The 24,372-nt window shown below is 43.9% G+C and overlaps 1 protein-coding gene and 2 long non-coding RNA genes across 3 annotated transcripts in view; 1 reads left to right on the top strand and 2 right to left on the bottom strand.

Moving 5' to 3' along the window:
- The window catches only part of LOC308460291 (uncharacterized protein), a 226,847-nt gene that overhangs the window by 197,107 nt on the left and 5,368 nt on the right, over window positions 1-24,372 (top strand). Inside the window, exons 31-32 of the mRNA XM_080976430.1 lie at window positions 16,061-16,140; window positions 23,403-23,685. Of these exons, the coding sequence (XP_080832556.1) occupies window positions 16,061-16,140; window positions 23,403-23,685 (363 nt within the window). The remainder of the gene's footprint in view (window positions 1-16,060; window positions 16,141-23,402; window positions 23,686-24,372) is intronic.
- LOC308460678 lies at window positions 1,656-6,203 on the bottom strand. Its single transcript, XR_013978715.1, has 2 exons — window positions 6,125-6,203; window positions 1,656-1,805 (listed from the first exon to the last, which is right to left on the bottom strand). It is a non-coding gene; the product is annotated as an uncharacterized lncRNA (long non-coding RNA).
- LOC308460648 lies at window positions 11,611-24,234 on the bottom strand. The gene is made up of 4 exons (XR_013978683.1): window positions 23,907-24,234; window positions 22,570-23,202; window positions 14,211-14,356; window positions 11,611-11,728 (listed from the first exon to the last, which is right to left on the bottom strand). It is a non-coding gene; the product is annotated as an uncharacterized lncRNA (long non-coding RNA).

Here is a 24,372-nt window from a genome sequence, read left to right on the forward strand (position 1 = left end):
CTGGTCAAGATGAATCCTAAATCCTCTTCCCCATTTGCATCCTCATGCATTCTTCCTGAATGCCTGAAAGGGGCTCAAACATGGTAAGTTTCAGCATTGTTATTTTTTCATATATTTTTCTTAATTAAATTTTGTTTAGCAATTTAAAATACTCATTTTAACATCCTTATAATATCAATGACTTCCCTTCTTCTCTTTCCATGGTTTCTTTTACATATCATAAATATCTGCATATTTTATATTTATTAATTTATAGACTCTGCATCCTACCTCAATACTTTTAATTTCCCTATTGTCCTTATATTCTGAAGCAATATTTCTAAATAAACAGCAATGGAGACAGGGGACACCCTTGTCTTGTTCCTTTTTCTATTTTGCATTTGTATGAAGGAATATTATTTATTAAAATATTTGCGGATTGATCGGTATAGATCACTTTAATTGCACCTAGGAAAGAATTACCTACTTCCATTTTCTCTAAAACCTTAATCAAAAATGACCATTAAATATAATCCAAGTCTTTCTCTGCATCTAAAAATATCAATGTGGCCTGTTATTCATTTCTCACTTCCAAATACTCTATTAACTTAATTGCATTTGTTACGTTGTCCTTCATTTGTTGGCCTGGTAGGAACCCGGCTTGGTCTCCGTGGACTGACCCAGTCAATGTCTTTTTTAGTCTGTTAGCTATAATTGTAGCAAATAGTTAAGAGTCACAGTTCAATAAAGAAATAGGTCTGTAATTTTTTGTCTTTGCTAAGTCACTATTCTGTTTAAGGATCAGTGAATGCATCCTTCCTTGAAGCAGGAATTACTCCAGTCACCCAAATTTTATTCATGGTGTCCTTAAGTGGTTCAATAAGTGCATCCTGAAACTTTTTATAATAAAGTGCCGTAAGTCCATCTGGCCCGGGGGTTTTCCCCATCTTCATTCTATTTATTGCTGTCAGATGTGCAGGTGGTTGCTCATGAGTAACCAGGCAAGACTCCGACCTGTCTTTTTCAGGTTTTATTGGTGCAAACTCTTTACGGTGCACAACTCAAAAGTTCATGTCTGTCTTAGTCACTTGCAGATTCCGGGAGTGCCCCTTTCCGATTTCTTCCCCAGCATAAGAACTTAGACACCCCAAATCTCTACCTCCCCTCCTTACGTTTCACCCCTCTGCGCAAGCAGGGTGACGGACGCGGTGTGTGTGCCTCCTGGCCGGCCGGGCTAGGTAAGGCTCTCTGTAGCATCTTTGAGCCCTCCCTTCACCCGGGTACTCCCCTCCGCCTCAGCTCCGCTGGAGTTGTGGCTTTCTCCACTGCCAGACGAGGAGCTGCTTCTCAGAATCACTGGAGGCTCTCTGTATCCCCCTGCCTCCCTCCCCCTTTCCGATGGCAGTCCCCTGACAATTGCCATTTGTAATTCAAATATCAATACAGGTGCATTCAAACCTGGCTGATTTTCTTTGGGTACTTGGAATATGTAATAATCACTCAAATAAGATTCCATTTTCTCGCAGTCCTCTTTTCCACAGTGATATAATGAAGTATAATTTTTTTCAAACACAAAATGAGTAGCTTGGCACTGAGTTTCGAATAAGTAGTTTAGTGTCTTCCTACTGCTGGCTGGAAGAAAAAGGACACAAAAAGTGCTAATGATTTCTGTGTGCTAAAATGTTGAAGTGTTTATTTTAATGGGCAGATTCCACCCCTTTCTGTGTGTAACCCAAGTTGTCCTCCTGGTTCCAGCAAGGAAAAGAAGGAGGGGGAGCCATTCTGCTGCTATGATTGTGCTCCATGTCCTCAAGGAAAGATTTCATCTGAGAAAGGTAAGAAACAAAAGGGATATAGTTTTCAAACATAAGTAATGTTAGAAATTATGGAAAAGTTATGGAAATATGCATTTTGTACATTTTGTTTGATTGGAGAATTGTACCATTTTTCAGGGAAACTCTATTATGCTTTGTGTAGGTTCACGAAGTACAATTTACATAACTTTCCCATCCAAATGTCAACAAAATCAAATTTCTCCTCCATCCCTATTGGCACACAGCCCCCATAAAGGAATATGGACGTTGTCCTTGTCCCCCCCCTCCACAAAAAAGGATTTGTCACCCATGATGAATGTTAAAATAGAGCAGGCAATGCTGAGCTGAATGGACCAGAGATCTGAGTTGGGATGACGCATTCCTGAGTTCCTGTTCTGAACAATTATAATGCGAGGCTGATTTGTATTTGTACTTACCAACTTTGTCCATCTAAACTGCACAACATGGTTTATGGGGAGTTAGTAAGCCATCACAGGACACCCCACAAAAGCACTGGCGGAGGAAGGAGGGTGCGGGGTGTGTGGACCGTCCTGAGTGAAATCCCTGAGGGGGCTGACATCGCCACGCCACCCTCCCCCCAACGCTCACCGCTCTGGCAGCAGCCTTGGACGCTTGCTGCATGGACAGCTAGCAGCGCCCCCCATGCCTGCCCCTTTGGGCAGGCTAGTCCCGCCCACATGCCGCTCTGGGTGTCAGAGCAAGTAGCTCTGCCTCTGCACATGACCCAACACAAAGTGCTGAGGTGGGGTTCTCAGGCATCACTCTCAATCCTGTTACTCTGGAAATATCTGTGATATATCTGATTTAATCTTATGAGTTCCATACTGACACCATTAGTAGCTGCTTTGCAACACATCTGAAAACTGAAAGGGAAACGTTGACAGCTATGTTCTGAGGTGGGGTTCTCATGCATGACTTTCAATCAGGTTACTCTGAAAATATGTGTGATACCTCTAATTTAACATTATCAGTTCCATACTCACACCGTTAGCAGTTGCTCTCCAACACATCCAAAATCTGAATGTATTATTTTCTTTCCAGACATGGTTGACTGTGTTGCATGCCCAAAGGACCACTATCCACACAGAAACCAATCACAATGCATTCCAAAGACCATCAGCTTCCTGTCGGTTAAAGAGCCTCTGGGGATGAGCTTAGCATTGTTGGCTCTTTATCTCTCTCTCCTCACAGTGGTGGTCCTAGTCATCTTCATTAAACATCAGGACACACCACTTGTCAGAGCAAACAATCAGGACCTCACCTACACTCTCCTCACTTTCCTCCTGCTCTGCTTCCTCTGCCCGTTGATCTTCCTCAGCCCTCCAGAAAGAGTGAGCTGCCTGCTCCGACAAATGGCCTTTGGCCTTGTTTTCACAGTGACCGTTTCTTGTGTTCTGGCCAAAACGATCACGGTGGTTCTGGCCTTTGTGGCCACCAAACCAGGATCCAGAATGAGGAAGTGGGTGGGGAAAAGACTGGCAAGCTCCATTGTGTTTTCTTGTTCCCTTATCCAAGCAGGCATTTGCACTGTGTGGTTAGGAACCTCTCCCCCATTCCCTGATTCTGACATGCACTCTGCGATGAGGGAAATTATTCTAGGCTGCAACGAAGGGTCAGCCCTGTTTTACTGTGTCCTGGGCTACATGGGCTTTTTGGCCATTATCAGCTTTGTAGTGGCCTTTTTTGCCAGGAAATTGCCTGAGAGCTTCAATGAGGCCAAATTCATCACCTTCAGCATGTTCTTGTTTTGTAGTGTTTGGATCTCGTTTGTTCCAGTCTACCTGAGCACCAAGGGGAAATACATGGTGGCTGTGGAGATCTTCTCCATCTTAGCTTCCAGTGCTGGGATACTGGGCTCTATCTTTGCTCCCAAATGCTACATCATTGTGTTGAGGCCTGATCTGAACAGCAAGGATCAGTTAATAAAGAGGAAATAATAAATTATGCCATCACCTTTTGGGCTTTTTCCACCAAACTATGAGCAATATAATCTATCTTTATCCACATCATTAAATTTTGTTGTATTTTATGTGTTGCAATTGCTATGTTAAAATCCCCTATGGTTTCTCTGAGACAGGAGCCCCTCATCTTGTTTTAACCCTAAGGCTTATTTGGAAACCAAAAAACTTTTATGAGTACAATAAAATATTGATACCTTACTAGAGCCTCAGAGGATAATTGATTAGAAACTGAACAAAAAAAATCAATACACTGAGAAGCATTTTTTTAAGAAGGCTAGTTCCTTTCTAGGTTTTTTCCCCTCTCAGTAAGGTTTCAGTAGAGTTGCTACTGTCATGTCTCTGAGGTTTCAGTAGAGTGAGTCCCCACTTACTTGATGGTTATGTTCAATTCCTCCCCCCCATAAATGAAGATTGGATAAATGGGGAGCACCCTCTAAAACCTTTTGAATGTCTTCTCTACTGCTCTATCTCCATCCCAGATCCAAAATGCTGCACCTAAATTACCCACATCTGGAATTTTGGGGGCTGACCGGAGGATGTGTGGGGAAAGTTGCTGCATCTGTTGCTCTTCTATGCACATTAGCTGTCAGGTGGGGGGGGGCTGAGTAGCGTAAACAACCCCCTGCTGCACCTCCAGTCTCTGCCCTCACAAGCCATGAGAACTCTCCAGCGCTCTCCCTCCATAACTGGGTATTAATTAAATTGTTTCGATATCCTGGACTGTTCTTGGCGGGTTTATTTAAACTTAAAAGGTAAAGGTACCCCTGACCGGTCCAGTCACGAACGACTCGGGGTTTGCATGCTCATGTCGCTCTATAGGCCGAGGGAGCCTGCGTTTGTATGCAGACAGCTTCCGGGTCATGTGGCCAGTCATGTGATCATGACTAAGCCACTTCTAGTGGACCAGAGCAGTGCACGTAAACGTCATTTACCTTCCCGCTGGAGCAGTACCTCTTTATCTACTTGCAATTTGACGTAATTTTGAACTGCTAGGTGGGCAGGAGCAGGGACCGAACAAGGGGAGCTCACCCCGTCGTGGAGATTCGAATGGGCAACCTTCTGATTGGCAAGGGAGATGCTTCTGAATGAATATTTTGGAGTAAAAGCATTTTGAACTTGAGTGAAATTAAGCTCCATTTTATTAGAAAATATAATACTACCACACACTACTTTTTATTTATTACTTCTATATAGTGTCCCACTGACTAGTTGTGAGGTGCTTTTCTGTCAGGGACACAAATAGTTGTTTGTGGGAATCTCTCACCAAAATGTTCATTCCCCAATCTTGGCATCCAGAGCATTCTCCTTTTTTGATTCCTATTTTTCCTTTCTACCAATGCAAACCACCTACAAAACTCTCTTTTTTTGCTTTTAAATTATGCTTTATTATACTTACTTACATCTGTACAACATAAACCTAAATTCATTGTCAATAAACTGAATAATCAAAAATCAGATAAAATACAAACACTTTAACAATAAATTTTCATCCAAAGTGCCTGACCTCCCGTCCTTTCCATATTTCGTTCATTTTAAACCTATTGCATAAGCTTGTCTACTTGTTTAGTAATAAAGTAAAAATATCCATGTATTTTTCCTTTTGCATGAATTTTTTTACAGAGGTTGTTCAAAGGCTGCTACCAAGTTTAAATTACAGCAACTGTTCTTGAGGTAATTGTTGAAAACTAATGAACTGGTGTTCAGTTGGGAAATTTTGGGAGACCAGATTAATTATTTGCACTGGTCAGCATTGATAAGAGACTAGCCCACTGTTCTTCTCTTCCTCGTTGCTGTTAATTCTGCATGCTCTTTTGTCGTCCCATAAACAGACAGAAGCCACTTTGGATGAAAAATCAGAAGCAGGGGTTTGTTTGTATTTTGGTCATTTTCTGATGTTCCTGATGTAAAGGGAGCTTGTTATCATCACAGCTGTAATTATCACTCTCCGCATAGCTAAGTCTCCCTTGGATAATGTCTCAGTAGATTTCCAGAGAATACTAACCAGTGTCAAAACATGGGTATTATAACATCTTCCTGCCATAGTAAGCAAGAGATAGAAGAGAAAGAATTTTCACTTTTCTCTTCATCAAGTTGTAAAATAGGATTTTATACTGTCAATTGTTAGAGAAGTGATGTTCGTGATAAGGCAGAATATTGTACTGAGGTTGGTTGTGAAGCAAGGCTCATGTGCTGGATGGAAATAAGGCTGTTTGATGAGAAAGAATATGTGCTTCAGTATGCTGCTGTTTATTGTGCCCCTTCTCTTTCGTCTGCCACATCTGGTGTGCCAACATACCACGAGTTGCACCGTCCATGATGTGTCCAGCATTCCACATGAATACTACCAACCTGGTGATCTTATTGTTGGCGGACTTGCTTCCCACCTCCTTACTGCTTTTGATGAAGAAAACTTCAAAGAAAGGCTAACTACCCATCAGCTTCTAAATACCTTGTAAACACTTCAAATGTCGAATAATCAGATGATACTGAAATATCCCCTAGCTCTAACCAGGCCTACTCAGAAGCTAGTTCCAGGGATTTAAGTGTGATTTATATCCAGGCAGATGGAGGGGGGCATTTCCAAAGCTGAAGAGTTGGCTTGGAAGAAGGGAGATGCAGAGCTGAATGGGTCAGTGAGATGAGAGAGAGCCTGGTCTTGTTGATGTGTGCTCTCCTCCTCACATCCCACCAAATCTCTTCCAAGGAGAGTTTAACTAGGGGAGGACTCACAGACCAAACCTCCCTAGTTTAAAATGTAAAGCCCTTCTCTGTTCTTAATCTTCACCTCAGAAACTCTCCTGTGAGTGGTCTTAATGGTTCACCTTTCCATTGAGGTGGTGCTCCTAGAGCCCCTGATGTTCTCATCTAAGTTGGGCTAGTCGACTGCATTTAATATTTCTAGAGAGGGCCTGGGTTAGATACATTCTAACTGTATTCAGCTGAAGGTAGTGATCAGTGAAGAAATGTCAGTTAACAGTCAGTTGGGAGAAGTTCTGAGGGAGGTGTAAATTCCAATTCAGAGGTAAAGATCAGGTTTTCCTGGAGGAAAATGGCAGGACTTGGGGAAGTCTGAATGAGCCCTATATTAAGCTAAAATTCTGCTCACTTCTTATTAGAAGAACATTATAAAAGCACATTTCTTAAATGAGATGAGCTGTCCAAGCAGCCAAGAATATAATCTGAGGAGTTTGACAGTCAGAACCTAGATTGTACCTAGCTGCTAAACTAATCTGTGTGTGAACTGGACCCGAGTGGAGGCTTAGGGAAGTTGGTATGAGAGAAAAGGCGTTAGAGGCTGGTGTCAACAAGAGCATCTCTTGGATGTTCAAAAAGTGTTGTCAAGTATATAATGAACCCCAAAGTAAATATCAATATTCCGTTATTGGGAGGGGGGAATTCAATTTAGTTCATATTTACTGTAAATGAGAAGCTACCAAAAAAAAATACTCTTGAAAATATATTGAAACCAAACACAGTCATCATTTGAAATTCAAACTTCTCCAATTTGAAGAATCATTTAAGAGACCCCTTAGGGGAAAAAATGCATAGCCTATCTCACAATGATACAGCATAAAATTCTCATTGCAGTATTGTGCCAAAGAACTACCAGCATATTCTGGCCTTGGTATTTGCTGTCAAGGAGATCAATGAGAACCCCAGGATCTTACCTAATATTACACTGGGTTTCCACATCTATGACAATTATTTTGATGAAAGGATGACGTACCGGGCAGCTCTGAACCTTCCCTCTACCCTTATACCCAACTACAAGTGCAACATCCAGAAACACCTGGTGGCAGTTATTGGGGGACTGGACTTGGATACCTCCATCTACCTGGCAAACATCTTGGGCATCTACAAGATTCCCCAGGTAAGATACCCTTGGGGGTTTCCACACTCATTCATCACGATCTTTTCTATCTAGAAAGGATTTGTATAATAGAGAAATAGTTGTGAGAGACAAAGGAGAGTGATTCTGCCCTTCACAAAAAGTGTTCCCAGTGTGTTTTGCACAATTAAATAAAATGCGTAGCATCAAGCTGTCAGGTGACATTAAGCTATCAGCATAATAAAAACATGTCTGCTCAAGGTGACCATTCCTCTCCCCCATTCTTAGGCACACTGACCATTTCTCTCTGATGGAGGTCTGAGAAGTGAATGCTACGTCCATCTAGCTTGGTGTCTCAGGTTCAGCTGATGATGCCACCCCTCCATAGGGATATCCTATTGCATAATAATAATGTTACTGTTTATACCCCACCCATTTTACTGGGTTGCCCAGCCATTATGAGTGGCTTCCATCATATGTAAAAACATAATAAAATATTAAACATTTAAAAAACTTCCTTATATGGGATTGTCTTCAGATGGCTCGGGGATTGGATAACTCCATACCCTCCAACATTTCTGATGAAAAGAAGGACATCCTAAGAAAAATGGGGCATTGTGGGATCAAATCAGAAACTGGGACTGCTTCTGTAAATCTGGGACTGTCCTTGGAAAATAGGGACACTAGGAGGGTCTGCCACTCTATTGCATGCCAGAGAGCTGCAGGAATGTGGTTTTTCTCAAGTGCTTTTTCCACAGGAGAGTGCTGTAGCAGCACACCAAATGCCATGGAGAAGGGGAGAGTGAAGTGAAGATATCTCCCTCCCTCCCGTCCACCCTGCCAACATATTTATTTTTACCACCACAGTCATTAGAGATGCACAAGGGCCAGCCCAAGACCCTTTGCTGCCTGAGGCGAACCAGCAAATGATACCCCAGTGGAACTGCAGTTTGCTAACGCTGCTGAGTTAGAGCATGGATAAGGAATATCCGATTTAGGGACAAAATGTAGCCCTCAAAACACTCTCCAGTCCTGCTTTCCCAACCCCTTGAGTGAGTTTGGCAGCTTGTTTTTTTACTGACTGAAAAGTGTCTTGGGATGGAGAGAAGGTAATGTGATGATGGAAGAGTGCTCATCTCACCTCACTTCCTTATCCACACACACCTTAAAACATGTATTGAAATTCCATGCTGCTGACTGACACCCTCTCACTTTTGCTTCATGGCCTACTGGTTGGAGATGGAAGCTGATCTCTTGCAATGCTGGAAGCCTGCAAATTCCTATGCCCCACAAATAACCCAGACATGCATTTTAAATAAAAGGACACATGCTACTCATGTAAAAACACGCTGATTTAGAAGGTGATTGGGCCACATCCGGCCCCCGGGCCTTAGGTTGTCTACCCCAGTCCTAACCAGTCCAAAATTCCTTCCTGCAGTATCCTATTGGTCAGGAAACTGTAGTTACATATTTTTCTGACATGCCTTCTTCATGTCTTCTTCTTGACATGTGCTCCCAACTGTTACATACATCCCATGTCCATTCATATACATCCCATGTTCATGTAAATTGAGTGTTCAGACCCAGAAACTTCCCCCCTAAATAAATTCACACTTGACTCAAATTTTGCTTTTGGTTTTTGGCAGAATTTAGGCCTCAACTTTATTGATTACAGAAAGTGAGTGGTTGCATAGGCTCTGGTTGGACTAGCTCCCTGCCATGCAGGTAGCGCTGACCCAGGGTTCCAGCATAGGTCAGCCAAGGGTGAACACCTGGATAGGCAAAAAGTCAGGAATGGACTATGTCTGCCACCCAGATGTCCCCCTGGACTCAGGCATGGACACAACCCCCTCACAGGGGTTGACCAAACCATTTGAGCCCCTGGATTCCTTTAACAGAATACCCTTCACATAGGGATGGCGAGAGCATTCAACCATCCCTATCACCTGAACCAGAGCCTATCCACAACCTTACAAGTTGTGACAATTTGCTACGTGGCAGGCGAAACCCAAATGACAACAGCCAATCAGCCAAGTGGGGAAAATTCTTGCCGTGCCCCTGTCCCAACGACAGATGACACACGGCGGCGTAGCAAGGTCAAGTGCAACAAGCCCTAAAGTAGGAAGAGGTGGGCGGGTGTTCCGAATGCATGCGCCCAAAGAGGAAGCTCTGGGTCATGTGCATAGGCATATATAGGTCCCTTGATCTGTTTGGACTGCACCCCATTGGCCAAATTGAACCCAGCATCGAGGGACCTACCAACTGGGTGCTGTGGCTGACCAATCTAACCCACCCACAACACAGGGGATCGGATTCCAGGTCTCACTGCAACACATGCCCTCTTTAAGGGAGGACACGATTAAGCTGTATCTCCGCCTGGGGCGTGCTTACTAATATTCATGAAGCTTTTAAGCATGCACAATGCTCTCTTAACTATTCTCTGCCATTCTGAGTCACCCAGACTCTATACATCTATCAACTCTCCAGGGTCAGTGTGGGCTTCTAATACATTCTTTCATAGATAACGCTGTTCCTAGCCATCTAATGGCAACTTTAACAAGGAAAGGAGCCTCTTTGGGAGGATTATCCAATTCAGCTAGCCTGTTTACTCCTCACAGCTGCTATGTCTCCTTTTTAGTATCTCCAGCAATTAAACTCAGGTTGTAATACATTATTTTGCACAGATAAGAAGTTCTACAGAAGGGGCCCTTTGCGAATCTCTTGTGGGCAAAGTGTTTAAAAACAGAACCTCAGTGTCTCATGGCAGGCATGGTCGTTCCTGCTCTTATTTATTTATTTATTTATTTATTTATTATTCCACACACCCCTCCCTGCTTTCTGGAAACTGCTTTTTTGAGGCAACAGAACCAGTGAAGGCGGTGAAGGTCCTGTGTGAGTGCCTGGAGGCGGTTGGAGGATGGATGGCGGCTAATGGATTGAAGTTGAATCCTGACAAGACAGAAGTATTGTTTTTGGGGGACAGGGGGCGGGCTGGTGTGGAGGACTCCCTGGTCCTGAATAGGGTAACTGTGCCCCTGAAGGACCAGGTGCGCAGCCTGGGAGTCATTTTGGACTCACAGCTGTCCATGGAGGCGCAGGTCAATTCTGTATCCAGGGCAGCTGTCTACCAACTCCACCTGGTACGCAGGCTGAGACCCTACCTGCCCGCGGACTGTCTCGCCAGAGTGGTGCATGCTCTGGTTATCTCCCGCTTGGACTACTGCAATGCGCTCTACGTGGGGCTACCTTTGAAGGTGACCCGGAAACTACAATTAATCCAGAATGCGGCAGCTAGACTGGTGACTGGGGGCAGCCGCCGAGACCACATAACACCGGTCTTGAAAGACCTACATTGGCTCCCAGTATGTTTCCGAGCACAATTCAAAGTGTTGTTGTTGACCTTTAAAGCCCTAAACGGCCTCGGCCCAGTATACCTGAAGGAGCGTCTCCACCCCCATTGTTCTGCCCTGACGCTGAGGTCCAGCACCGAAGGCCTTCTGGCGGTTCCCTCATTGCGAGAAGCAAAGCTACAGGGAACCAGGCAGAGGGCCTTCTCGGTAGTGGCGCCCGCCCTGTGGAACGCCCTCCCATCAGATGTCAAAGTAATAAATAACTATCTGACATTTAGAAGGCATCTTAAGGCAGCCCTGTTCAGGGAAGCTTTTAATCTGTGATATTTTACTGTATTTTTTGTTTCTATGGAAGCCACCCAGAGTGGCTGGGGAAACCCAGCCAGATGGGCGGGGTACAAATAATAAATTATTATTATTATTATTATTATTAGTATTAGTATTATTATTACTTGCTCATCTTGCCTCCTGGGTGGGCAGGCCCTGTATGCACATGCCCAGTCCTTCTGCAATTATAGATGATGCTCCTTTATTTCCCTTTAGCTAACTTATGGCTCCTTTTCTCCAGAGGATACTGGTCAAAGCCAATCCGCTTCCTTCTATAGGATGGTGCCCAATGAAGCCCAACAGTACACTGGGATTGTTGAGTTACTTCTGCACTTTGCTTGGACGTGGGTTGGGTTGCTTGCTGCAGAAAGTGGAGAGAGATTTATTCAGACGCTGAAACCTCTGCTCTCCCAGAAGGGTATTTGCTTGGCCTTCTCAGAGACAAACCTGAAAAAAACACATTTGGCTGAGTACTATGTCATGTATTTCCACTGGATCCAAATTTATCAAGCTATTAGGGAAAGTAAAGCCAAGGTGGTGGTTGTCTATGGAGGAACAAAGTCCATGCTTGTATTGCAGACAATGATAGCACTAGGTGAAATGGAAAATGTGACCAAGACATCTGATGGCAAAGTGTGGATTTTGACGGCACAACTGGATTTCACAGCACCGCCCTTGCAAATGAGCCTGGATATGCAAATCTTCCAGGGTTCCCTCTCCTTTGCAGTTCATTCAAATGTGGTACAAGGCTTCAAAGCCTTTCTTCAGGCACAAAATCCTTTTGAGGCAAATGGAAATGGCTTTGTCAAGCAGTTCTGGGCACAAGTCTTTCTCTGTTTATTTCCATACTCCAGTACAAAGGAGCAGGCCAGTGAAACCTGCACTGGAGAGGAGAAGCTGGAGAATCTCCCTTCGTCTACTTTTGAGATGACCATGTCTGGCCACAGCTACAGTCTCTATACTGCTGTCTATGCCATAGCACATGCTCTACATGCCATGTTCCTGCCTGGAGCCAAATATAGGAGAATGGTGGAAGGAGAGATGCAGGAGTTTCGGCCTTGGCAGGTAATCCCTGTCATTTGATATCATTTATTTGACATAGGCAGTGATATGCAAAACAGTACCCTGAAAAATTTTAATCTCCACATTCTCCATTTGTGTGCGGAGAAGCTGCTCATTCAGGACTAGCTCAGTGAAGAATCAGACTGTTCTGCTTACAGCTGTTTAGCAGGCGGATCCAACCCTGCACTCTCCAGTTGTTTTGTGAGCAACTTCCTTTGTGTGCATGGGAAAACATGCAGCAAACAGAAGCATGGAAATATAGGATGTAAAACCATAAAATATGCCCTTTCCAGTGAATTCCAGAAAATCCCACTTTCCTAGCACAAAAATAGATCACAAGCTTAGCAGGTCGTAATGTGGTTTACTTACAAAACTCTTCTCAGTTCAAAAGTTTTATGGAACACAACACTCAGAAAAATGTTGCAGAAGTAGAAGACAAAATGGTAAAAGTTCCCAAACTTATAATTGGTATAGAAAATGGTAGTTTCAGATTACATTCTGTCAGGGGTTCAGGGACAGAGGCACAGGGTAGGCAGGAGATGGAGAGCGATGGGGATGAATCCCAGGACAGCGAGGAAGAGGATGACAATGACTCAAGAGATTCCATGAGTCTTTCCAGCGAATCAGAGGATTCCCAGAAGGGGGCGCCGGTGGTCAAGGCCAGGGGAGCCCCAGGGGGGACGTGTCAGGAGCAGGGGGCCAGCGGGGGATCCCAAAGTGGCAGCTGGGCGTCAGGACCAGCCTCCCCGCCAGAGTGCAGCGAAGGGGGTGGAGGTTCCAGTGTATCAGGGGAAGCAGCTCCGGCAGCAGAGAAGGGAGGGAGGTCGGAGGGGAGTAGTGAAGGAAGTAGTGTAACTGTCAAAAGGAAGGTTAGAGGTTGGGCGCGCGCGCCAAGTTCAAATGTGGAGGCGCGCGGAAGTACAGGGAGCCCGGAGGAGGAGCCAGGTCCCAAAGCCCGCAGGAGGGGGGAAGAGCAATCTGGGGATTCCGCGTCAGGGGAATCCAGGAGGGGCGAAACCCCAGCGGGCAGGAAGACCCTGCGGAAAAGGAAAGAGAGGAAGAGGTGGAGCAGCGCAAGCCTCTTAAACTGATGCAGGGGAGGGACTGACTCAGAGGGGACTTCAACGGTCTAAGCGTAACAGACGTGGGGCTGCGCGCCTCGGATGTGAAGCAAACAATGAACTCCAATAAACACTTTTGTATATAAGAAGAAATTGGCGTTGGTCTTTTCTGAGCTGAGACCTGAGGCAGCCCTGACACATTCTTATATGAAAAACAGGCTTCTTAATTCCATGTGGCTGTAAGGAGCATCTCAGAACTCCACACAAACGAAATTCACATATAGAGTGAGCAGAACAGTAGGCTTTGTTGCCCATTTCTTCCCAAAATAAGGGGCTGGGACATAGGCCAAGTCTGTCAGAACACCTTTTTCTAACGACATTAAGCCCTTTATGTATTTGTTAGACACAAGAATGAAGGTTATATGAGGCTAGTAGGGCAGTGTGTGTGTGTGTGTGTGTGTGTGTGTGTGTGTGTGTGTGTAGATATCCAAGCATGGTCAGTCATGCATTGGGATTTTCCCCATAGGAAACAATGGAGATCATTGGCTCAATATGTGAATGCTCGCCCTACAAACCATTTCTCAGAAAACAGATTATATTTGCATGGCACTACCTCCCTGTGTTGACAGTCTGTAGGCATCCTGAATGTGAGAAAGGAGAGACATTTGCATTACTTCAAAGTTACTCTTTTTCTTTCAATGCAGCTCCACCCCTTTCTTAGGAGTGTCTCCTTTAACAACTCTGCTGGGGAAACAGTATCTTTTAGTAAGAACAGGGAAGTAGAAGCTGGCTTTGATATCACCAACCTGGTCACTTTTCCAAATAACTCCTTCATGAAGGTGAAGGTTGGAAGGGTTGGTGTGGAGGCTACACCTGACCAGCCATTCACCCTTGATGACAACAGAATGGTGTGGCACAGAAGCTTTCACCAGGTGAGGCATAATTCCCACATCTATGAGAGATGGGTAAAGAGAATGTTATTCTACTTACAGATCATCAGTCCAGCACATACCTGCCTTTCCAGACAGATTCTAAACATTTTTTTCTCTGCACTGTGTAAGAATACAGTGGTACCTCGGGTTAAGTACTTAATTCGTTCTGGAGTTCCATTCTGAACCTGAAACTCTTCTTAACCTGAAGCACCACTTTAGCTAATGGGGCCTCCTGCTGCTGCCACGCCGCAAGAGCATGTTTTCTGTTCTCATCCTGAAGCAAAGTTCTTAACCTGAAGCACTATTTCTGGGTTAGTGGAGTCTGTAACCTGAAGCGTATGTAACCTGAAGCATATGCAACCCGAGGTACCACTGTAATAGAATCTTAGAGTTGCAAATCATGTGGTCCACGATGCAGGAATCACAACATAAGATCTTGCTGGCTCAGATCAACGCCCAACCACTGTAGGATCTCACCATTTGCCAATCTTGTCCAGCATCTGGATATGGCATGTGGCTTTTGACTTGGGGTTCTTTTCATCCAAGTGCTTTTCATGAGTCTCTTGGGAAGAAGAAGGGGTTTGCTGCTTGCAGTTGAAATGCTGGTGTTTGAGAAGGAAGTAAAATCCCACAATTTTTTGTTTTACTTGCCAAAGATCCAGACAAACCTCCACTCTCCAGAACTTTCCCCAGGACGCCGCTTCCGCCTTTGAAATCCCGGACACATGGCAGCGCTAATTTTACTGAGACACCTAAGACCATTATTCATGTTCTTTTAAAATAATCATAATAATAACAAGTGTGCTAATGCTAGTCACTTGTATCCTAAGGAAAAAGGAACTGTAGGCAAGGGTGGAGGAGTCTACAATTTTATGGAAACTGGCTAAATTTATACCTCTCAGACTAGTACACATATAGGAACATCATTGCTTATCTTTCAGGTTTCACATTTCTGTTGATCTTGTGGTATAGTCTCAGCTCAAAAAAAGGACAAAATGGTGTGAAAAATACACCTGGTAGGATAAAATACACTTGAAAATGCATCTGTTAAGATAAAATGCATGGCAGGGAGTGTGAAGGGGGCTTCTAAGAACATTTGGTTGAACCCCTTTCTGAAGACTCATATTTGGGGACCGAGATAAGAACAGAAAATTCCAAATCACAGGGAGGCTTCTCAGTGTGTTCAGCCTGTCAGAGCTTTCTGCTTAGTATGCAGAGATCATTGGTGGAACAGCTATGGGAACAATATGGGCAGAGCTGGTGAGACCACACTCCACAAGGTCTCCACATTTGTAGATCATTTTCGGCACTACGCTTCTGTCATCTTCACAAAGCATGATTGCTGCAATTGGAAAATTGGAGGTGTAAAAGGTATTACTTTATATATGGGGAGAAAAGGGGGCAGGGCTGGCAAAGATGAAGCCCCCATCCCCTTCCCTATTTCAGCTGTCATGCATTCTTTCTGAATGCCAGAAAGGGGATCAAACATGGTCAGTTTTCACATTATTTATGTTTATTTTTTTAAAAAAAACCATGAAGAGCCAAATGAGTAGCCTGGCACTGTGTTTCGAATAAGTAGTTTGGTGTCTTCCTACTGCCAGCTGGAAGAAAAAAGAAACCAAAAGCGCTACTTACTTCTGTGTGCTAAACAGTTAATCTGTTTATTTAAATGAGCAGGTGCCACCCCTTTCTGTGTGTAACCCAAGTTGTCCTCCTGGTTCCAGGAAGGAGAAGAAGGAGGGGGAGCCATTCTGCTGCTATGGTTGTGCTCCATGTCCTCAAGGCAAGATTTCATCCGAAAAGGGTAAGAGACACAGGATATATAACATTGGGTAACAATTTTTTACTTTTTGAATGTTGTCTAGATTTCTACAACTGATGTAGGGTATTTTGGCACTGCTGAATCAGGAAATGGCATCCGTTTCTCTCCATCAGGTCAGGTTTACTGTAAACTGAATGGTGGGCATTGATAAAGGTAAGTACACGTAAATTGCATGTTGCTTCACCATTTTTCAAACTTCAGGGCTTGAACTTCCGTTTCTTGGAACTCCTGGAATGCTCAGTGGCAGGGAGGTCTCTCTTCAGAGTCCAACAGTAGTCAGCCATCATGACTGCGTCCCAGCGACCCTGATACCTGGTCTCCATCTCTTTCATGTCCTGATGGAATCTCTCCCCCTGCTTGTCATTCATTGAACCCAGGTTCTCAGGAAACCGGTCCATATGTGAAAATGGGTAGTGCATCTTGACGCTCATGTTGCAGCCCAGGTTTCTGATAGCAGTCAGCATGTTGCTGACAAGTTCTGCGTAGTTTCTGGCCTTATTGTTGCCAAGAAATTTCTTCACTACCAGAACAAATGCCTTCCACGCTTCCAGTTCCACTTCGTTCATTGACTTTCCGAACTCTGGATCTCTGATGAGCTGAAAGATCTGAGGACCGTCAAAGATGCCAGCTTTCAACTTCTCCATGGTCAATCCTGGAAAAGCCTGGCACAAGTAAGTGAAGCAGTCACCGTCCTTGTCCAGAGCCTTGGTGAACTGCTTGATTAAGCCGAGCTTGATGTGCAGCAGTGGGAAGAGTATTCTGTCTCTGTCCACCAGAGGGTCGTTGATGACGTTCCTTTCTTTGCAAGGCACCAATTCCTCCCGCACAGGCCAGTCCTTCTTCGTGTAATGCTGAGCACGGTCGCTACTATCCCACATGCACAGAAAACATGGGTACTTGGTGAAGCCAGACTGTTGCCCCAACAAAAAGTTCACCATCTTCAGGTCAACACAAATAAACCACTTATGCTGATCATAACCAATTTTCTCCACCACATACTTCACCGCTTCATAGTTCTCCTTCACTGTACTCGAGTGAGCCAGGGGTATAGAGGCAAACTGGTTGCCGTTGTGTAGCAGAACACGTTTCAGTGATTGCTTGCTGCTGTCAATGAACAGTCTCCAATCTTTGGGTTCGTACTGTGGCACTCCAAGCTTGAGCAGAAGCTGCCCAATATCTGCACAGTACACCAAGTCCTTCTCTTCCGAGAAAAAACGGAGGTACTCTTGATGCCTGTTGCGGAAGAAGCTGATGCGAGCACTGTCAGAGAGGAGTTTTTTTTTCCTTCGATCTGGATGCCAACAGTTCGGCAGAGTCCTTTGACAAGCTGAGGTCGCTTACTAGATCATTCAACTCCTTTTTGGAAAATGGATGTGGAGCCTCATCTTCAAGAACCATTTCTTCTTCTTCATGTCCTTCAACACTGGAGGCATCTTCGTCACTAATGTCAGGAAGTTCTTCGATGATAGGCACTGGAATTTCATCACAATGAGCTACAGGACGACGTGCTGATTGAAGATCAGGATACTTGAGGCTGTCCCGGTTATTTCTGTTGATCCCAGCTGCACCAATATATGGAAGATTTCGAGGTTTTATGACTTCAAACTGATCCCTTTTCGACATAATCACCCAGAACTATCGGACCTGAATACTTCTTGTCATTAAAATAATCATTTCCAATCAAAAGAATTATTTGACATGGCATTTTACCCCCACCAACTTCTTCTAAAATGCTCCACACAAGCGTACATGTGAACAAAAACGTTAAAAAACGACATGTGGCCATAGCTCAAAAACTTGACCTGATTGAGCAAAACCAATGTGATTTTTTGATTCAGCGCATCACATTCATCCTAAATCAACTGAAAAAACGCAGACAACAAATTTGTTGTTGACCAGTGTAATGATTCAAGGAGTGAGATTTAGATATCTTTCTTATTCAAGTGGAATAAAAAAATTAAAAAAAAATTTCTCCTCCATACCTGTTGGCAGATAGACCCCATAAAGGATTAGGGACCAACTCCTAAAAAGAATTGGTTTGTCATCATCATGTAATCTTTGTCACAGGTTAAAATAAAGGAGGCAATTTTGAATTCAATGTACCAGTGATATGACTTAGTATGAGACAAATGTCTTAGTTCAGGCAATAGCAAATAATCATGTGTCTGATTGATGCGCGATCGCACACCAGCGTGAGGTGGAATGGGGTCAGCATAGGGTGTGGGGGTGGAACGGGCTGAGAATGGAACCCCTATGCAAAAAGGTCATGGACTGTAGCTGTTCTGAACAATAAAAAAGTGGTTTATGTGGAGTTAGCAAGTCATCACAGGACACTCCACATAACCCAACAAAAGTTCTGAGGCATAGCTGTCAATTTTCCCCTTTCCTTGCGAGGATTCCTATTTGGAATAAGGGAATTTCCCTTTAAAAAAGGGAAACGTTGACAGCTATGTTCTGAGGTGGGTTTCTGATGCATCACTTTCAATCTGGTTACCCTGGAAATAACTGTAATAACTCTCATTTAACATTATGAGTTCCATACTCGCAGTATTAGTAGTTGCTCTCCAACACATCCAAAATGTGAATGTATTATTTTCTTTCCAGACATGGTTGACTGTGTTGCATGCCCAAAGAACCACTATCCACGCAGAGACCAATCACAATGCATTCCAAAGACCATCAGCTTCCTGTCTGTTAAAGACCCTCTGGGGATGAGCTTAGCATTGTTGGCTCTTTATCTCTCTCTCCTCACACTGGTGGTCCTAGCCATCTTCATTAAACATCAGGACACACCCATTGTCAGAGCAAACAATCGGGACCTCACCTACACTCTCCTCACTTTCCTCCTGCTCTGCTTCCTCTGCCCATTGATCTTCCTCAGCCCTCCAGAAAGAGTCAGCTGCCTGCTCCGACAAATGGCTTTTGGCCTTGTTTTCACAGTGACCGTTTCTTGTGTTCTGGCCAAAACGATCACGGTGGTTCTGGCCTTTGTGGCCACCAAACCAGGATCCAGAATGAGGAAGTGGGTGGGGAAAAGACTGTCAAGCTCCGTTGTGATTTCTTGTTCCCTTATCCAAGTGGGCATTTGCACTGTGTGGTTAGGAACCTCTCCCCCATTCCCTGATTCCGACATGCACTCTGCGATGAGGGAAATTATTCTAGGCTGCAACGAAGGGTCAGCCCTGTTTTACTGTGTCCTGGGCTACATGGGCTTTTTGGCCATTATCAGCTTTGTAGTGGCCTTTTTTGCCAGGAAATTGCCTGAGAGCTTCAATGAGGCCAAATTCATCACCTTCAGCATGTTCTTGTTTTGTAGTGTTTGGATTTCCTTTGTTCCGGTCTACCTGAGCACCAAGGGGAAATACATGGTGGCTGTGGAGATCTTCTCCATCTTGGCCTCCAGTGCTGGGATACTGGGCTCCATCTTTGCCCCCAAATGCTACATCATTGTGTTGAGGCCTGATCTGAACAGGAAGGAGCAGTTAATAAAGAGGAAATAATAAATTATACCATCATCTTTTGGGTTTTTTCCACCAAACTATGAGCAATTTAATCTCTCTTTATCCACACCATTCAGTTATGTTGTATTTTACATGTTGCACTTCCTATGTGCAATTTCTTTTAAAATCCCCTGTGGTTTCTCTGAGACAGGAGCCCCTCATCTTGTTTTAACCCTAAGGTTTATTTGGAAACCAAAAAACTGTCATGAGTACCATAAAATAATGAGACCTGACTAGGAATTCACAGGGTAATTGATTAGAGACTGAACAAGAAAAAACAATATACTGAGAGGCATTTTTTAATAAGGCTTGTTCCTTTCTAGGTTTTGTCCTCTCACTAAGGTTTCAGTAGAGTTGCGTGGTGAGATCCCGCCTCCCACCAGTAGAAATAAAGACACAGGACACAGTAATTTAGGTTAATGGGCTAAAATTAGACCACAACTTTATTGGTTACAGGTGATGAGTGGTATTGGCTTAGGCATTGGTCCTATCGATATCCAGCTTCAGCCTGCTAGCTTGAAGACCGGGAAGGGTTAACATCAGCAGGGGAGCCCTGCTGATGCACATCAACTAGGCACTGTCCCGGGGTCACCCCTTGGGGGCGTGCCTTGGGCCTGGCCTCCATAGGCTTCGGACGGGGCACGCCCCCCGGAATCCTTTACTGGACTACCCTTCAATATCAGGGGGAGGTGATGGTGCTCCCCCCATACATCTACATAACAATACCCATACCAATGCCTAACCGCCAAGCCGAGAATGTTGTGATGATTTGTTACGAGGTAGGCGAAAAACCAAATGGCTGGTGCCAATTTGCCAAGTGGAAAAAAATCCTACAAGGCCCCTTAACGGCGACCAACCGAGGTCCATAGCAAGGTCAAAAGAGGAACCTTGAGAGGCAGGTGGGTGGGAAACCAACACAGCTGAGCGGCCAAAGAGGGAGATTCCTGGCCGTGCTTGCCTTAAATGAGGCAAGGCACATCCCCTGGGCCAGCTGATTGGCTGGCCCGGGGATGACTCGGCCGAGGATTTCCCAGATCGCATGGGGCTGTAAGCCAGCCTCTGCGCGTGTGTTGGGGGTGTGATGCCCGCAACAACACCTCCTCCCGAGGTTGGAAGTGGCTTTGCTACTGTCATGATGCCCAGTCTCAGAGATTTCAGTACAGCGAGTCCCACTTACTTGGAGGTTATGTTCAAGTGGCCCACATACATAAATGAAGATTGAATAAGTGGGGAGCACCCTCTAAAACTCTTTGAATGTCTTCTCTGCTGCTCTCCCACCATTCCAGATCAAAATTACTGCACCTAATACCCACATCTGGAATTTTGGGGGCTGACTGGAGGATGTGTGGAAAAGTTGCTGCTTCTGCTGCTCTTCTATGCACATTAGTTGTCAGCTGAGGGTGGGGACTGAGTTGCATAAACAACCCCCTGCTGCACCTCCAATCTCTGCCCTCACAAGCCATGAGAACTCTCCAGCGCTCTCCCTCCATTTCTGGGTATTAATTAATTAATTTGGTTGTTTATCGTGTGCAGTGGGGGATGCCTGTGGTCATGGGCAGTATATTCTAGACCGTTCCTGGTCTGGGGGTTTTAAACTTAAAATTCAATGAATAACTATTTTGGTATTCCCCCCCCCCATTTATTTATTTATTTATTTATTTATTTATTTATACATACATACAGACAGACATACAACAAGAAAAAAACACACACAAAAAAACACAAACACCAAATTACACACAAATTACAAAAATAACCATAGACACATAATTTTCTTGGCAAACAATAAAACATCTATTGGTCTTAACACTAAAGGCCCAACTTCCCGTCTATTCCATATTTCAAATTCATATTACGTATTGCCAATACACCTTTTTTTTTCCATAATTAAACTTATTCTCAATAAATCTAATTTCTTCTATCTACCTAGCAACTATCACTGAAGTTCCTCGAATGCTGCAACAGAATTAAAACTACTATATTTATTTTTCAGATATTCTTTGCTATTTTGGTATTTTTAATGGGTTTATTGTTATACAATGGGCAGAATGCTTCTGAATGAATATTTCGGAGTAAAAGCATTTTGAACGTAAGTGAAATTAAGTACCATTTTACTAGAAAATATATTATCACCATTCACTACTTATTACTTCTATATATTACTCCCACCAAATAGTTGTGAGGTACTTTTCTATCAGGAAAACAAATAGTTGTCCTTTTCACCATTCCTTCGTCTCAGTATAATTGTCAGAAAACTAATCAACTGGTGTTCAGGTGGGAAATTTTAGGAGGTCAGAGTAATCATTTCCACTGGTCAGCACTGATAAGAAACTGGCCCACTATTTTTCTCTTCCTCGTGGCTGTTAATTCTGCATGCCCTTTTCTTGTCCCATAAACAGTCAGAAAGAACTTTGAAAGAAACATCAGAAACAGGGTTATTATTATTATGTTTGGGCATTTTCTTATGCTTGTAATTATCTCAACGATAATTATCACTCTCAACATGGCTAAGTATCACTTTGATAATGTCTCAGTAGATTTCCAGAGAATACTAACCAATGTCAAAATATGGGTATTATAACCTCTTCCTGCCATACTTTGCAAGGGAGAGGACAGAGGAAGAGGAAGGATCTTTACCTTTCTCTTAATCAAGTTATAAAATAGAATTTTAATCTGTGAATTGTTAGAGATGTGATATTCATGATAAGGCAGAATATTGTATTGAGGTTGGTTGTGAAGCAAGGTTCATTTGCTGGATGGAAATAAGATTGTTTGATGAGAAAGAATATTTGCTTCAATATGCTGCTGTTTATTCTGCCCCTTCTCTTTCATCTGCCACATCTGGTGTGCAAACATACCACGAGTTGCACCGTCCATGATCTGTCCAGCATTCCACATGAATACTACCAACCTGGTCATCTTATTGTTGGCGGACTTGCTTCTCATCTCTTTGCTGCTTTTGACAAAGAAGACTTCAAAGAAAGGCTAACTATTCACCAGCGCCTTAATACCCAGTAAAGACATCAAATGTCAAATGATACTGAAATATCCTCCAGCTCTAACCAGGCCTAATCAGAAGCTAGTTCCCCTGATTTCAGTTGGATTTACTTCCGCTGAAGGGAAATGCAGATCTGAATGTGTCAGTGAGATGAGAGAGCCTGGTCTTGTTGATGTGTTCTGTCCTCCCCACATCCCACCAAATCTCTTCCAAGGAGAGTTTAACAAGAGGAGGCCTCAAAGATTAAACCTTAGTTTAAGATGGAAAGCCCTTCTCTATTCTTAATCTTCACCTCAGAAACTCTCGTGTGAGGGGTATTAAAGGCTTACCTCTCCTTTGAGGTGATGCTTGAATAACCCCTGATGTTCTCATCCAAGTCAGGCTAGATGATTGTCTTTAATCTTTATAGACAGTGCCTGGATTAGATACATTCCGACTGTATTCAGCTGAAGGTAGTGATCAGTGAAGAAATGTCAGTTAACTGTTAGTTGGGAGACGTTATGAGGGAGGTTTGAGTTCCAATTGAGTGGTAAAGATCAGATTTTCCTGCAGAAAAATGACAGGAGTGGGAAAGTCTGAATGAGCCCTACATTAAGCTGAAATTCTGCTCTTTTAGGGGAAATTGTTCTGCAGATATGTGTATATTAGGCAAAATTTACGCTAAAAAACTCAAGAATCATAAAGAGGCCACTGAAAAACATGCATAGCACATCTCTCAATGATACAGCATAAAATTCTTGTTGCAGTATTGTGCCAAAGAACTACCAGCATATTCTGGCCTTGGTATTTGCTGTCAAGGAGATCAATGAGAACCCCAAGATCTTACCTAATATTACACTGGGATTCCACATCTATGACAGTTACTTCGATGAAAGGATGACCTACTGGGCTGCTCTGAACCTTCCCTCCACACTTAGTCCCAACTACAAGTGCAACAACCAGAAACACCTGGTGGCAGTTATTGGGGGACTGGACTTGGATATCTCCGTCTACCTGGCAAACATCTTGGGCATCTACAAGATTCCACAGGTAAGATGCTGCCTAGGGGATTTCACACATTCACCATGATATCTTCTATTCAGAATGGATTTCTTTAATATAGAAACAGTTGTGAGAGACGAAAGAGAGTGATTCTGCCCTTCACAAGGTATTGTGATGGTAGAAGAGTTCTCATCTCACCCCAGTTCCTTGTCCAAACACACCTAAAAACATGTATCCAAATTCCATGCTACCAGCTGACACCCTCTCACCTTTGCTCCATGGCCTACTGGTTGGAGACGGAAGCTGCTCTCTTGCAAAGCTGGAAGCCTGCCCATCAGGAGTCAGCTGCCCACACATTGTGGCACTTCATGGGGATTTTGTGTGTTAGTGGCTTGAGAGAGGAAGGAAAGACGCCATGAAATCTGGAGTTGAAATTTTGTGGTGAAGCAACATGAAAGAAACAGGGGAGAGAAAAGCAGCAGTACAGAAAAAACCTAGAGATCACAGTGGATAAAGAAAAGGAGGGCAGAGGAGAGGAAAGCAGGAGTTCAGGGACCTGGGAATGGAAGTATGGCAAAGAAGGAGGTGGAGGCTGAGAAACACAGGGTGCAACCTGCCACCCTTCCCAGCTTTCTGGAACCTTCCTTCTTAAGGCAACTGGCTCATTTTGCCTCCTGGGTGGGCAGGTCCTGGGCGCACATACCCAGTCCTTCTGCAATTGTAGATGATGCTCCT

Source organism: Podarcis pityusensis (assembly GCF_964106645.2).
Source record: "Podarcis pityusensis genome assembly, chromosome: 13".
NCBI lineage: Eukaryota > Metazoa > Chordata > Lepidosauria > Squamata > Lacertidae > Podarcis > Podarcis pityusensis.